This window comes from Pelodiscus sinensis, chromosome 31, assembly GCF_052426305.1.
Source record: "Pelodiscus sinensis isolate ZL-2025 chromosome 31, ASM5242630v1, whole genome shotgun sequence".
Taxonomy (NCBI): domain Eukaryota; kingdom Metazoa; phylum Chordata; order Testudines; family Trionychidae; genus Pelodiscus; species Pelodiscus sinensis.
Genome location: NC_143082.1, coordinates 12,164,224 through 12,178,036, shown reverse-complemented (window position 1 = coordinate 12,178,036; position 13,813 = coordinate 12,164,224). Strand labels below are relative to the sequence as shown.

Here is a 13,813-nt window from a genome sequence, read left to right as displayed (position 1 = left end):
GCTGCCAGTCGCCAGGCAGCTGTTCTAAGGGGTGGGGTTTGCTGGGCGAGGATCAAGTCTCTGGGAAGAGTGGCCATGGGCACTAATGGGGTCAGAGCCCAACTGGCATGGCCTGGCCTGCATCCCATTGACTTCCCCAGTTTTGCACCCCTGGGGGTGGGTCCCAGCCAGTTCCTAGGGGGCCGTTGTGTCCCGCTGGGAGCAGTGGGGCTGGAAATATCCTGCCTGGAGCTGTGTCGTCTGTGGACTGTGGGTTAATTCCACAGGCTTGTCCCACAGCGCTAGGCAAGGAGGGGCTTGGGTAACCCTGGGCCGGTCTCCCAGGGACAGTGTATGAAGAGAAACTGAGGCCCCTGGGGTGGGGCCTGGTCACGCAGCAGAGCCAGGATTAGAACCCAGGCGTCCTTTGCATCCTACTCTGGCCCCCTAAACTGCGCGGGGCAGGGCAGTCCCACGCTCTTGTCTGTACAGGACCTGACACAACGGGTCCCGCACTGGGTTGGCCTGTCATGTAGACAACAAAAGCCAGCCCGCTGGACTGCAGGCCTGAAGCTGAACTTGGCCCACTTGTGGAAGGGGTTAACTGTCCCCCTCCCCTCGCCCCAGGGGCTCTGGCCTGCGGTTGCAACATGGTTTAGTTTGGAATGAGTCATCTGTGTTCAAGGTTTATAAACTTGGGAAAGAGGGAGGGAGGACTGGAGAGCAGGGCCGCCGGGAATCCGGACCGGTGGATAGGAGGGGACGAGGGGCCAGGCCCAGAAAGACGGTTTCCAGGGGCTCGGAGGAGCAGCTAGCGCCCCCCCTTAGAAACCACCACGGGCTGCTGCTGCTGGGGGCTCCAGTGAGGATGACAGGGCTGGAGCTGCTCTGCCAGGTCTGCACCCTTGCCTTCTTCGCCAGCGCCGCTGCCAGCCGCCCCTCGGAGGAACAGGAAGCTGTGGTGAGTCGGAGCTGGGTCCCAGGCCCCAAAGGAACGCCGGCTCCAGAGGCCCAACTGGGATGGGGCTATGGGGAGCCAGGGACAGGCGGGCTAGTTTGCTGATCAAAGTGAGGGGGAAGTGCTGAGAAACCAGCCAAAGGCAGCTCTGCCGGTGCCCCCCATGGTCCCCTGCTATCCCAGCCCAGGGCTGCTCCCCAGCTTTGCTGGTGCCCCTCGCTCCTGATCCCCTGGTATCCCAGAGCTGGAGATGGGGGCTGCTCACAGCGACCTGGTTCTGACCATCCGCTAGGGTTCCCCTTCCGCTGTTCCCCGTCCAGCCCCGAGACCCATTTCAGTCTGTGCTGGGGAGAGGGGTGATCTGCCAAAGCAGGTCCTTGCCCATGGGCAAGGGCCTGGGAGCACAGCTGGTCTGTGGCCATGGCAGTGAAACCCTGCTGGACACCGGTTTCTCCCCAGCCCGGGGTGTCCATCTGCCCCGTGCACCCACGTGGCAGAGGGAGGCTGGCAGCCCTGGGAAAGGGGCGCAGTGGCCAGGCCGCTGTGCCGAGCCGGCCGTGGGGATTTCCTGTCCGCTCATTCGCCCAGCTCTGTTGGCCACGCAGGGTGCCTGGGCTGTATCCCTGGGGGGAGGCAGGACTCCTGTGTTCTGGCAGGGAAGTGAGGTGTAGTGGCTAGAGCAGGAAGGCCTGGGAGCCAGGTTGGTGGGGTTCTGTCTTTGACTCAGTCTGCGAGCTTAGGTAAATCTCGTCCCCTCTGCCTCAGTGTCCCCACCTGTGTAATGGAGGCAATGATTGCCCCCCCCCCCAACCCTGGGTGGCGGGGAAGCTTAATTAAAGGGACAACATTTTGAGCGCCTCAAAGCTTTATGGGTAATGCCAGCCCCTACGTGCCCAGCGAGAGCTCCCGCAGCTCCTCTCGTGCCAGGCCCGCTGGCGGTGCCGTACCTGTCTGGGCAGGGCCCTGTTTCCCACCTGCATAGCGATGCCTGGTGTCCCTGGGCGACCAGCGTGGGGGGGGGGAGCTGGCCGTTTCCCGCTGACCCCCGTCCCTTCAACCCCAGCGTTACCTGCTGCAGTTCGGGTACTTGCAGAAACCGCTGGAGAGGCTGACAGATGATTTCACCGACGCCGAGGTAGCAGCGGCCATGAGGTAACACGGGCGCCAGGTGCCCTGTGAGGGGCGGAGGCCGGGCTGGGCACATGGGCACAGCTAGGGCGTGGCTGGTGGTCAGAGACCAGGGCAGGGCTGCCTGCTGTGTGCTGCATGTCGGCCAGGCGGTCGCACCGGGTGGACTTGGCTGCACCAGACCCAGACGTCCCCCGTGTCCCCAGCCTGCGCCATGGGGGATCCTCTCTCGTCAAGGCTGCATGTGGGAATCCCCCTGTGAACCCACCATCTGTGCCACCCCCTCGCCCCCCCCCGCCCAGGTCCTTCCAGCTGGCCTCCGAGCTGCCCCCCACCGGCCTCCTGGACGCCGCCACGCTGGAGAAGATGAGGCAGCCGCGCTGCGGAGTCGAGGACCCCTTCAACCAGAAAACCCTCAAGTACCTGCTCCTGGGTGAGTCGAGCGAGGGGCTCAGGGTCCGGAGCTGGGCAGGCGTTAGGGGGTCGCACTGGGGTCAAGGGTTATGGAACAGGCTCAGGTCAGGATTATGGGGCTAGGCCCCTAGCAGAGGTCAGTGACGGGAGCACGTCAGGGTGTCCCTTGCACACGCTCCTGCCGCTGGGGGGGCTGGGTCCTGGTGTTCCCTGTGGCCTCGGAAGGGGCTGGTGGCCCCTTCCCCCCTCCCCGAGTGGCACAGCCACTCTCCTCCCTCTGTCCCCCAGGCCACTGGCGCAGGAAGAACCTCACCTACCGGATCTACCGCTACGCGCCCGACATGGCGGCCAGCGCCGCCCGCAGGGCCATCCAGGCCGCCTTCAAGTACTGGAGCGACGTGGCCCCGCTGAGCTTCCGGGAGGTGCAGCACGGCCCAGCCGACATCCGCATCTCCTTCCACGGCGCCTACTCCTGGATCTGCTCCCGCCCCTTCGACGGGCCCGGTAGGTGCAGCTGCCCGGGTGCAGGAGATGGGGAAAGGCATCCCAGCCAAGCAAGGCCTCCAGCTCCCGGGCACCGTGTTGAGTGTCCAATGGGGAGCTCCCGCTGGCAGGCCGTGCTGCTGGGGCAGGGAACAGCGGGAGGGGGGGAGCTCAGTCAGGCTGGGGGGCGCCCCTCATTGTGTGCCCGCCCCGTCTCTGGGCGCAGGGAAGGTGCTGGCTCACGCCGACATCCCCAAGGAAGGCACGGTGCACTTCGACGAGGACGAGCTGTGGACGGAGGGAAGCTTCCGTGGCGTCAACCTGCGCATCGTCGCGGCCCACGAGATCGGCCACGCCCTGGGCCTGGGCCACTCCCGCCACCCTGCCGCCCTCATGGCCCCCGTCTACGGCGGCTACCGGCCCCACTTCCGCCTCCACTTCGACGACATCAACGGCATCCAGGCCCTGTATGGTGAGGGCTGTTGGGGCTGGTGTGACAGGGTCTCCCCCTCAGAGCCCTGGTGGGCTGGGCCCTCCTCTTCCCCCACCCCACATCCGCCCCACCCCCTCCTGTATTCCACAGGGGGACCCTACGCCACCCCTGCCATTTCCTGCCCCATATGTCTCCCTGGCTCTGGGTCCTCCTCCCCTTCCCCACCCCCGTGCCCTCCTCCATCCCTAGCCTGGTCTGTAGCAGGGCCAGAATAATCCCCATCTGGGGCTACTTTAGGCAAAAAGACTCTGCCAGCGACGCCGGCCGGGACCCTGCCAGGCCTGCAGCCCACCTCCCCCAGCCTTCCGCCGGCCAAGGTGCCTGACCCCTGCACCGACAGCTTGGACGCCCTGATGTTCGGTGAGCTGGCTCTGGCTTTCTGTGTGGCATTTCCCAGGGGCACTGAAAGAGAAGGAAATGAAGCCCCTTGAATTCTCTGGGGTTGATGTCTGGGGCGGGGGTGGATGCCGGGCGCTAGGAGAAGCCTGCGAACGGCCGGGGGTGGGAGAGAGCTAAGCAGCCAACGGGCATCGCGAATGGGCCACTCACTGTGCTGCTGCCCACAGCCCCAGTGGAGCTGAAGCCTTTGTGGGGAGGGGGGGTGTTGGGGTCACGTGGACGAGCGGTACCGTGATGGGAACGGGGCCGACCAAACCATCAGCCTCTCCCCCTCTTTGCTAATTACTCATCTTCCCCAGTGCCGCATCTCTGGTTCTGCGGCCAGCACCCAGCGTGGTCTTAGACCAGGTCTTGAGCCCTGTGCAAACACCCTGCAGCGTTCGCCAGCCCCGGCCCGGGAGAGAAACCCCAAGCACAAGCCAGCCTGGCCTAGGTCCCTTTTGCAGCAGGGCCTGGCCCGTGGCCCCGATTTCTCTGTGCGGGCCCGTGGGATGCTGGAATTGATTTTAGTCGTGCCCCACCTCTGCATAAACATGAGCACGCGGCCATCGCTCCAGCTGCCCCTCTTCCCCCAAGCTGAGCCCCCAGCTCCCCACATCCATCCCCCACCCCCATGAGGCGTTAACTCTTTGCTCCCCTCTGCCTCCCAGGCCCTTACGAGCAGACCTACGCCTTCAGCGGGGGCTATGTCTGGACCGTGACAGATTCTGGGCCCGGGCCCCTGAAGGAGATCTCATCCCTGTGGAAGGGGCTCCCAGCCCAGCTGGATGCGGCCGTGCACTCTCCCCGCACCAAGAGGAGCTACTTCTTCAAAGGTGGGGGGAGGCCAAAGGGGAAGGGCTGAGAGGGGAGTGGGGGATGTTAGAGCAAATGGAGGCTGGAGGGCTGCGTATGGGCGGGGGCTCCTGGCCACCACTTTGGGTGTTGCTGAGTCCCCGCCCTTCTTGCGCCTCAGGTGACAAGGTCTGGAGGTACCACGGCTTCCAGCTGGATGCTGGCTACCCCAAGCCTCTGACCCGCGTCTCTGCCAAGATCGACGCGGCCTTCTACTGGCCAGTGAACAAGAAGATCTTCCTCTTCAAGGTAGCCACCAGGGCTTGGGTCCTGCTGCTCTCACAAAAGGTCCCCGACCTGGGCACCCCCTACCTGCTCCCCCCAGTGCAGGTGGCCTTGGGGCACCCCCCCCTTGCCCAACTAGCCCCTAGGGGCAGGGAACTTTTGGGACCCGCCCCTCAGCTTGTCGTCATGGCACCCAGCAGCCTATCCTAAACTCTGGTTGGCTGGCAAAGATTCCAACAGGGAGGGTGTAAATACTCAGCCAATGACAACGCAGCCCTGCCTCACGGGCTATAGAAGTCAGCCCAGGCCAGAACATTCTGGGAAATGTAGTTTGCATCCTCCAGGGCCCTGGAACCATGTGACCATTTCAGGGCCTGGCCCCAAGACCTCCCCTCTCAGCATCCTGCTATGGGCCAGGTGCATTCTGGGAGAATCCTCCAGGTGCATTGATGGACCTTGTCTTACAGCCATCAGCCAGCACTGCCTGGCAGGACCAGGGCTGGTACCCAGCGTGAGGGAGGGGACTTGGCTCTGCAGAGCCAAGCCTCCGCTATGCTTTGCCTCCCCCCACAGGGCACCGGCTACTGGCAGTGGGACGAGCTGGGCTGGAACAACCTCAGCTCCTACCCCAAGAAGATTTCCATGCTGTTCTCCGGGGTGCCCTCCCACCTGGATGCTGCTGTGGCCTGGGAGAATGGCCGGGTCTATTTCTTCAAGGGGGGCCAGTACTGGCGAGTCAACGCGCAGCTGCGGGTGGAGAAGGGCTACCCACTGAGCACAACCGAGCGCTGGATGCACTGCGAGGCCTAGGTGCCCCCACGGGACAGGGCCGGCCTGGATGCACCTGCATTAGGGCCAGTGGCGATGGAGGGGGCAGCGGGGTTTAATTGGCCAGAGAAGCCACCTGCAGGCGGTTGGCATGAAGGGCACAGGGAGAGGACAGTGAGGGGTTGGGGAGGGGGAATGGGTGTTTGTACTCCTGGGAGGCCTGCTCCCTCCCCACACAATAAACCCCATCACCTGAACATGGGTGGGGCGCTGCACATCCAGCTCTGAGGAGCAGGGACCCGGCCACTGTCTACCCCCCCCCCTCGCCACACCAGACAGTCCCCGCCCTGCCACACTGGCTGTGGGCGGCAGAAATCCCACACCGCCAGCAGTTGGGAACCTCACTGCTCCACCGCGGCGCCCCTGCAGACAGACACACGGAGACCCCTGGCCAGAGCCGGTCGGTAACGCGGTTTAATGTGCATGCGCCCTTCCTGCCGTACAAAGCTGACCCCCCCCCCCCCCATACAGTACATAGAGTATAAATGGGGAATGGCTCCCTCACCCTCAGGAGCCAGGCTGAGATGTGGGGCCAGAGCCCCTGGGGCCAGCGGGGGGCTGCCGGAGCCCGCGGGTTAGAGAAGTACAAAAGCAAAGTGCTGCTAGAAGCGTTAGGCTGGTGGGGCTATGGCTGTTGTCCTTGCAGGCTGGGCAGGGGCTGGGGCTGTCGGGCTGGGCTCGTCTGGGCAGCTGGTAGCAGCAGGGGGGATGGGGCTCACCCTGGCAGAGCACCCCCCCCTCCTCCCCTGCATGTTCAGTGGCTGCACTCCTGTGCATACGGATCCAGCCCCGCTCACCCTAAGCTCCTCTTGTGCCCCCCGGGTTGGCTGCCAGACTCTGGGCTCAGGCAGGGTCGGCTGCTGGCTTCTGTCCTGCAGCCTGTTATGGCTGCTAATTTCCCATCATGCTCTGTGCTGCCCCACGGCCGGACCCCCAGCAAAGGGCTCCAGGCCAGCCCCTCCCTATGGCATCTGGGCCACGGTGCTGCTCCATCCCCAGCCCCACCTGGTCTTGGCAGAGCTTTAACTCAGGGCCCCAAGGCAGAACTCCCAGCCATGGGGCAGGAGTTTCTGCCCCCACCCCAGTGCCAGCGGGAAGTGCATGGGGGAGCCCATGGTGAGAGTCTCCCTGGGCAGGGTGGATGTTATGGGGGGAGCCCAGAGCGGGGCCCCAACCTGACCCTGCAGAGAGGGTCGAATGGCACCAGCTGGGTCCCCGGCTGCTCCGCCTCCTCTCTAGACTGGCCAATAGGGGCTGGAGAAGGCAGCTGTGTTGAATATTTAAAAGGCGGGCAGGCAGGCACCCAGCCCACCTCGGGCGAGGCTGCTGGGCTGGCAATGGGGGCAACCGGGGGGGATCAAGTGTCACCAGCGAAACCCCCCCACGTGCCCCCCAGCGCCACCACCTCCCCTTAAGGCACAAGTGGGATGAAGCGATGCCCCGTCCGTCAGAGGCGCCCGCCAGGCGTGGGGGCCGTCAGGGGCACGGTGGAGCCACAGTCGTAGTCCAGGTCGAGGACGGTGTGGGCGGCGGTGCCGGGGCCCTGCTGGCGATCCCGCAGGCTCTGGATGTAGCTCTGGGTGCACAGAGGGGACAGATCAGCACAGGGCAGGGGGAGGCTTCTGCTTCATCCCACGGTGCCAGGACCCCGAACCCTGGCTAGGCTGGGCGCCGCTTGCAGGAGAGCCCAGCATTCACCCCATCTGCTGGCTGCGGACGTCTCCCCACTCCTACCCCTCACCCGCTTACAGGGGGCGGGGCCTCTCTGCTGTCCAAACCCGGCTGGCTCTGGGGCAGAGCGTGGCAGCCGAGTGGAACGCGGATCCCAGCTCCGCTGCTCAGCCGCCACCCAAGGGAGCGGGGCTGCATGACGGCTTGGGGCGGGCGGCTCCCCACTCACCGGCGCCAGGACGTCGCCTGCGTAGCGCTTGACGGGGTTGGGCTTGCGCCGGTAGCTGCCCTCCTGCGGGGGGAGGCTCTGCCGCTTCTTGGCTTCCTTCTGCCGTATCCGGAGCAGCTGCAGCCGCTTCTGCCGCCGGCTGATGATCACTGAGAGGGTGAGCCAGGGTGAGCAACGCGCCAGGCCCCCTCCCGCTCCCTGCACCAGGCACTGCCCCTCCCCCAGGCCATAGACATGAGCAGCCTAGGATTAGCTCTTTCGGTGTGGCAGGGAAACTGAGGCACAGGCCAGGCAAGGGACTTGCCCAAAGGAGGGTCAGTGGCTGGGAAAAGAACTCAGGAATCCTGGTTCCCTCCCCGCCACTCTCCCAGGGCTGCAGCCCTCTCCCTGCGTGTGGGGAAGAACCCGGGAGTCCTGGTTCCTAGCCCCTTCCTGTTCTGACCCCCCCCCCAGGACCGAGACTGACCAGGTTTAACAGGCCGGGGCGGTGAATCTCCATGCAGATAGGGCCGGGGAGGGGGGGCAAGAGCCAGGGGTAAAGGAAGGTCAGGAACTCTATACCCCTCCCCCCCCGAAGCCTGACTCCCTGCTGCCCAGCCCCACTGCTCCCCCTCGGTTGTTCCACTGGCTGCTTTGCCCTGTAGCCCTGGATCCCCATTCGGGCTCTGTCCCTCTCCTCCCCCCCATGTCCCCAACTCACTGTCCAGCCCCCCCCCCTCATTGCCCTGCCCCTCCCCAGCCCTGCTCACCGTCCGTGTGCGAGTAGCCCTCGGCCGTGAGTTTCCACTGCAGCAGGAGGCCCAGGAGGCTGAGGGCCGGCCAGAGGGCCAGCACGGCCCAGCTGTGCCAGCAGAGAGGGGGCGTGGGCGCCAGGCGCAGCCGGTCGTACACATGGTGCAGCAGCGCCAGCAGCTCCACGAAATAGTCCACGCACAGCACGATGATGGCCGCCCCGAAGACGGCCGTGGACAGCACGGTGAGCGGCTTCTGCCAGCGCAGGGCCAGCAGGGCGCAGAGCAGCGCCAGCCCCAGCAGGCTGCCCGCGGGCACCCACAGGCTCTGCGGCTGGTAGATGGGCTCCGTGGCCAGCAGAGCGGCCGTGGCCAGCAGCAGCCCCAGCAGCAGGCCCGTCATGAAGAGCCCCACGCTGTGCACCAGCATGGTGACCAGCCCGCACAGCGCCCCGATGCCCAGCGCGATGCCCGCGCTCACCTCCAGGCTCAGCTGCGTCTCCAGGACCCGCTCCTTGTAGCACAGCAGGAAGATGACCAGGGAGCCGAAGAGGAGCCCCGAGAGGAACATGATGGCTTTGAAGCAGCGGTAACCTGGGAAGTGGAGGAGGGGAGAGACCTTAGCAGGACCCAGCATATGGGGGGGATGGTTCTGGGGGGGAGGACTGTAGGAGACAGGGGGGCTGCAGAGTGAGGGGCATGAGCAGCTCTGTGGAGGAAGCTGCTTTTCCACTTATGTGCAGAATAAGTTTTGTCATGTGCACCGAGGCATGTGCAAATGTGCACCATCAATAGAAAAAAAAAACTGGGGGCACTCTGCTACTCAGCTGGGTGGGGCTGGACTCTCCTCAGTGGCCGCATAAGCCCCCAGCTTACAGGGGTCACTGCAGAGCTGGGGGGAGCCCAGGGCTGGGCTAGCAGGGGCTGCATGTTGGGAGTGAGAAGCAGCAGAAGTTGGGGGGGGGGTTGTTTCTGAGCCCTCCCTGCCATGAGATCCAGCCCCCATGTTGCCCCGCCTGGCCCGCTCACCAAAGCAGCTGTAGACGACCCCAAAGAGAAGGCAGAGGGCGCAGATTGTGGCAGGCACGGCTTGGTAGTTACGCTCCGGCTCCCAGCTGCAGGGGTCCGGGCCAGGGGTACCTGGCCCCAGCTCCGAGGCTTGCTGGTTAAAGCCCCAGGGCTCAGCAGTCAGGACAAGGGGCAGGAGGTCGGGCTCCATCCTGGGTATGAGCCAGGGCCCTGCAGCTATCCACAGCCGGAACCTGCAGGAGGAACCAGGGGGCAGTGTTAAGGTGGGGAGAGGGGTGTCAGATCTCCAGGGCCGAGTAGCTGGCTTCCCCCCCATCCCAGGGCCACCAGAGAAAGTCACGTTCCACCCTGTGTCTCCGCCCACCCCAGCCCTTCCTCTAGCTCCCACCCCACAGCCCAAATCTGCCCCCAGCACCTCCTTCCTGGGGTCTGATCCACTCCTCCCCAGGAGAGGCTAATCTCTTCTCACGACCGACCGACCGGAGCATGGAAAAGATGACTAATTCTCCCCAACAGCTGGAATCGACACAGAAAGCCAGCCCTTCCCCCCCAACATCTGGTGGCTACTCCTGAGCCAGGACATACGGACACATCTGGCAGCATCTCCTAGCTCGGGGAGGGGCCAGCATGCGGAGACCAGAGGAGCATAAGGGGGATTTCCCCAGCTGCTCCCTGGGAGAGCCTGTACTATGCCCATCCCCATGGCTTCCCGCCTGCACCCTTATCTCCCCTACACCCCCCATTCCATAGTGAGACACTTCCCCATCCTTCTCCCCCCTGCCCTAAAGTCCCCCATCTTGCGGGCTGACCCCCCCAGCTAATGTCCATGAGTTGCACTAGCTCCCCAATGAGTTAAAACCCGTAAGCCTGAGTCGCTGCTCTCAGATCCTCTCCCCCCCAAAAAAACCAGGGGCCGGCAGCCTCCTCATCCCCCCAGGGCAGGGTCTCAGGCTGGCAGCCTCCCCTCCCCAAGGGCAGGGTTCCTGCAGAACACAATGGAGGAACTGGGTCAGCTCCTCCCAACTCCCCGACCCAGTGACCCCAGCCAGGGGAGACAGAGCCTGTGAGCAGCAGGGCGCGTTTCTCTGCTCTGTGTTACCTGCCTGCCCTGTTGGGGTGTCACGTGACTCCCTCACCCTTGACTCTGCTTGGTCTAGCCAGGCCCAGGCAAAGCCCCCCCCCCGTACCTCAGTTTCCCCATCTGTGGAATGGGGCTCCTCTTCCTGTGGGGGTTAATCCCTCCACGGAGTGTCCCCGATGGGCAGGGGCTTCAACCAGGCAGGGGTTGGAGAGGCAGGGACCCCACTATTCCTGGAGCAGGTCCATGGGGCAGGCTGCCCCCAGCTGGGAGGGGGGTGAGGGTGGCAGGCTCCTGCATACGCCAGGGCACAGGGAACCCGTGAAAAGAGGGGGGGGGGGGTTATTTGATCCCAACCCATAAGCCTGTCCTGGATCCTAAAGAAGCCTCTTCCCAGGGTACCAGGAGCAAACGGGGCCAGAGTGGGGGTGGGGATGGGCTGCTCTTCTCTCTGCTCTGGGTCCATTTGTCACCCCAGATGGGAAAGGATCAGGCAGCTGGGGGAGGGGCGGGGTGTCCTGCCCAGAGGAGGGACAGGAGGCCTGGAGCCCCAACATCCTAGTTTCCCTTGATGGGGATGTAGGGACCTTAGGACACCCCAGATCCCTGCTGTGCTGCAGCCTCGCCCGCCGGGGCCGAGCCCCTGCTGGCTGTCTCCACACAGCCCAGCCCAGCCAGGGGCCCAGCAAGGGATGGGTTAAACCACCCAGTGGGGACTGGACTTGCTGCTGTCTAACCCCTGCTAGCCCAGCCCTGCCAGTACCCCACGCTCCCAACCCATAGCCCCTGCTAGCCCAGCCCTGACCCCCCCCAGTTCTGCCCCCTCACTCCCAACCTGCAGACCCCTGCCAGCCCAGTCCTAGGCTCCCCCCAGCCCTGCTAATGCCCCTCACTCCTGACCCGCAGCCCCCAGTTACCCAAGCCCTGCCCCCCAACACTTCCAGCACCCCTCATTAGGCATAGCCCCCTGACAATCCTGCCATGGGCTCCCCCTAAGCTCTGCCAGACCCCCCTACTCCCGATCCTTACCCCCCCCCACTAGCCCAGCCTTGTCCCTCAGCGCTGCTGGCACCCTTCAGCCCCGGCCTACAGTCCCCAGATAACCTTGCCCTGTGCTCCCCTTCTCCAGCTCTGTTGCTGCCCCCATCTGCGACCTGCTAGCCCTGCGTTAACCCCCCTTCCAGCTCTGCCAAAGCTCCCACTCCCATCCCACAGCCAGCTCTGCTTGTAGAGGCAGCCAACAGAGAAGTTTAGGAAACAAATCAGTGCAGGCTCAGACTTAACTAAACTCATTTCAGGAGTGAGCGGGAGCTATGCCTGGGGGTGCAGGCCCAGGACTCAGGCTTTGTGCACTAGCCCTGGCCAGGTGGCGGGTACTTGTGGGGGTCGCTGCTCTGCAGGGAAAGGCTGCAGGATTGAAGGTCAGGGGGATTCAACCAAGAGGGAGAGGGAGACATTCCACAACAGAGCAACAGGGCCAGAGAACCGGACCAGTCCTAGGAACTCCCGGGACGGGTCTACAGTGAGGACAGCAGGAGCTGCGGGCATAGGGATGGGGGCTCGGTCTGGGAGCCGGGGGGGGGGGGGACCACACGGGTGGGGGGCTCGGTGAGGGAGCCGGGAGAGAGACACAGGGATGGCGGGGCTGGATCTGGGAGCCAGGTGAGGGGGACACACAGGGTGGGGAGGGCTCAGTGCGGGAGCGGGGGGGGGGGGGAGGATGATTCCCGATACTTCAGGGTTGTTTAGAAGTTTTAGGGGTCCCGAGTCCCCCACTCTCTTCGGGACTTTGTTTTGCTGTAACGCTTCCGCGGGGCCCCCCGAGCCTCCTTGTCCGAGCTGGGGGCGTCCCACGAATCCCCACCTCTTTCCTGCCCCCCGAGACCCGATCCCCCTCCAAACTTCTCCGAAGCGCAGGAAACTCCAGCTCCGAAGCGGGGGCAGTTTGCACCCCCACGATCACAGATACACACACCCCCACACACACACTGCCCCCCCACCCGATCACAGACACACACCGCCCCCCCACCCGATCACACACACACACACCGCCGCCCCCCGATCTCACACACACACACACACACACACACACCGCCACCCCCCGATCTCTCTCTCTCTCACACACACACACACACACACACACACACACCCACACACACACACACCCCCCCCCCCGATCACACACACACACACACACACCGCCCCCCCCCCACCCAAACACACACACACACACACACCGCCCCCCCACCCGATCACACACACACACACCGCCCCCCCCGCCCACACACACACACACACCGCCCCCCCACCCGATCACTCACACACACACACACACACCGCCCCCCCACCCGATCACACACACACACACACACACCCCCCCCCCCGATCTCTCACACACACACACACACACCACACCCCCCCCCCATCTCACACACACACACACACACCGCCGCCCCCCCACCCGATCACACACACACACACACACACACACACACACCCCGCCCCCCCCCGATCTCACACACACACACACCGCCCCCCCCGATCTCACACACACACACACACACCGCCCCCCCACCCGATCACACACACACACACACCGCCCCCCCCCCGATCTCACACACACACACACACACACCCTCCCCCCGCCCCCCCCCCGATCTCACACACACACACACACACACCCCGCCCCCCCCCCCCCCCGCACTCACCGCCGGCCGGGCTGCCGGGGGGGCTCCGGGGCTAGCGGCGCATCCCGGCCGGGCCCGGCGCGGCGGCTCTTTTGTTGCAGGGCGAGTCCGAGGCAGGGGCCTCAAGGCGCCGCCAGCGCAGCGCAGCGCAGCCCGCCCCCCGCCCGGGCCCCCCGCCCGGCCCGCTCCGGCTCCGCCAGCGGCTCGGTTCTGCGACAGCTGCGGGTGACATCAGCCGCCACCGCGTGGCCGGGGCAGGGGGCGGCCGGGGGCGGGGCAGGGGGACCCAGGGGTCCGACCCCCCCCGCACTCTGGGAGAACGACGGGGAGGGGCCGCTGCTGGCCGGGGCGGCTCCTGCGCTCCCCCCGCTGGCTGGATGCGGGGCTCCCAGCTCCGGAGACTGGCCGGGAATGGGGCGGGTGTGGGGCAGGGGGCTCCCCGCGCCTACAGCCCCTTCCACAGGCTGCAGGAGCCCGGGCCCCTCCGCCCTGCCTGGGGGCTCCCCCCGCGGGTCTGGGCCAGGCTGGTCTCGGTTCCCCTTGGGCAGGTCCAGCCGGACTGTGAGGCCCATGTTGCCTTAACACAGCAGCCCCCCCCCCCCCAAGAACTAAGCCTTTCTACTTCCCCTACCTGTGGGGGGGGGTGT

The 13,813-nt window shown here is 65.3% G+C and overlaps 2 protein-coding genes across 3 annotated transcripts; one reads left to right on the top strand and one right to left on the bottom strand.

Annotated features, from left to right (window-relative positions):
• Positions 1 to 669: 669 nt before the first annotated feature.
• Positions 670 to 5,986, top strand: MMP19 (matrix metallopeptidase 19). The gene is made up of 9 exons (XM_006131182.5): positions 670 to 940; positions 2,001 to 2,089; positions 2,368 to 2,498; positions 2,768 to 2,983; positions 3,189 to 3,434; positions 3,693 to 3,815; positions 4,505 to 4,669; positions 4,810 to 4,937; positions 5,487 to 5,986. The coding sequence occupies exons 1-9, from the start codon at positions 848 to 850 to the stop codon at positions 5,721 to 5,723; spliced, it is 1,428 nt and encodes a 475-aa protein (XP_006131244.3). The 5' UTR covers positions 670 to 847; the 3' UTR covers positions 5,724 to 5,986.
• A 147-nt stretch (positions 5,987 to 6,133) lies between these two features.
• Positions 6,134 to 13,470, bottom strand: LOC102453688 (transmembrane protein 198). 2 transcript variants are annotated; one of them, XM_075901940.2, is made up of 5 exons: positions 13,188 to 13,470; positions 9,402 to 9,634; positions 8,391 to 8,966; positions 7,642 to 7,780; positions 6,134 to 7,317 (listed from the first exon to the last, which is right to left on the bottom strand). In XM_075901940.2, the coding sequence occupies exons 2-5, from the start codon at positions 9,589 to 9,591 to the stop codon at positions 7,218 to 7,220; spliced, it is 1,005 nt and encodes a 334-aa protein (XP_075758055.1). In that variant the 5' UTR covers positions 9,592 to 9,634; positions 13,188 to 13,470; the 3' UTR covers positions 6,134 to 7,217. The 2 variants fall into 2 exon arrangements, with proteins under 2 accessions (XP_075758055.1, XP_075758054.1); XM_075901939.2 differs by having other exon boundaries at positions 7,642 to 7,790; positions 13,188 to 13,464.
• Between the last annotated feature and the right edge of the window lie 343 nt (positions 13,471 to 13,813).

Excerpts from the sequence above, each read along its gene's own strand:
- MMP19 (XM_006131182.5), top strand. The coding sequence starts at position 848 with ATGACAGGGCTGGAGCTGCTCTGCCAGGTCTGCACCCTTGCCTTCTTC. Across the intron at positions 2,090-2,367 it reads GAGGTAGCAGCGGCCATGAG|GTCCTTCCAGCTGGCCTCCG; the intron begins GTAACACGGGCG and ends CCCCCCGCCCAG. Across the intron at positions 2,499-2,767 it reads CCTCAAGTACCTGCTCCTGG|GCCACTGGCGCAGGAAGAAC; the intron begins GTGAGTCGAGCG and ends TCTGTCCCCCAG.
- LOC102453688 (XM_075901939.2), bottom strand. The coding sequence starts at position 9,591 with ATGGAGCCCGACCTCCTGCCCCTTGTCCTGACTGCTGAGCCCTGGGGC. Across the intron at positions 8,967-9,401 it reads GGTCGTCTACAGCTGCTTTG|GTTACCGCTGCTTCAAAGCC; the intron begins GTGAGCGGGCCA and ends TCCACTTCCCAG. Across the intron at positions 7,318-7,641 it reads CAGGCGACGTCCTGGCGCCG|AGCTACATCCAGAGCCTGCG; the intron begins GTGAGTGGGGAG and ends CTGTGCACCCAG.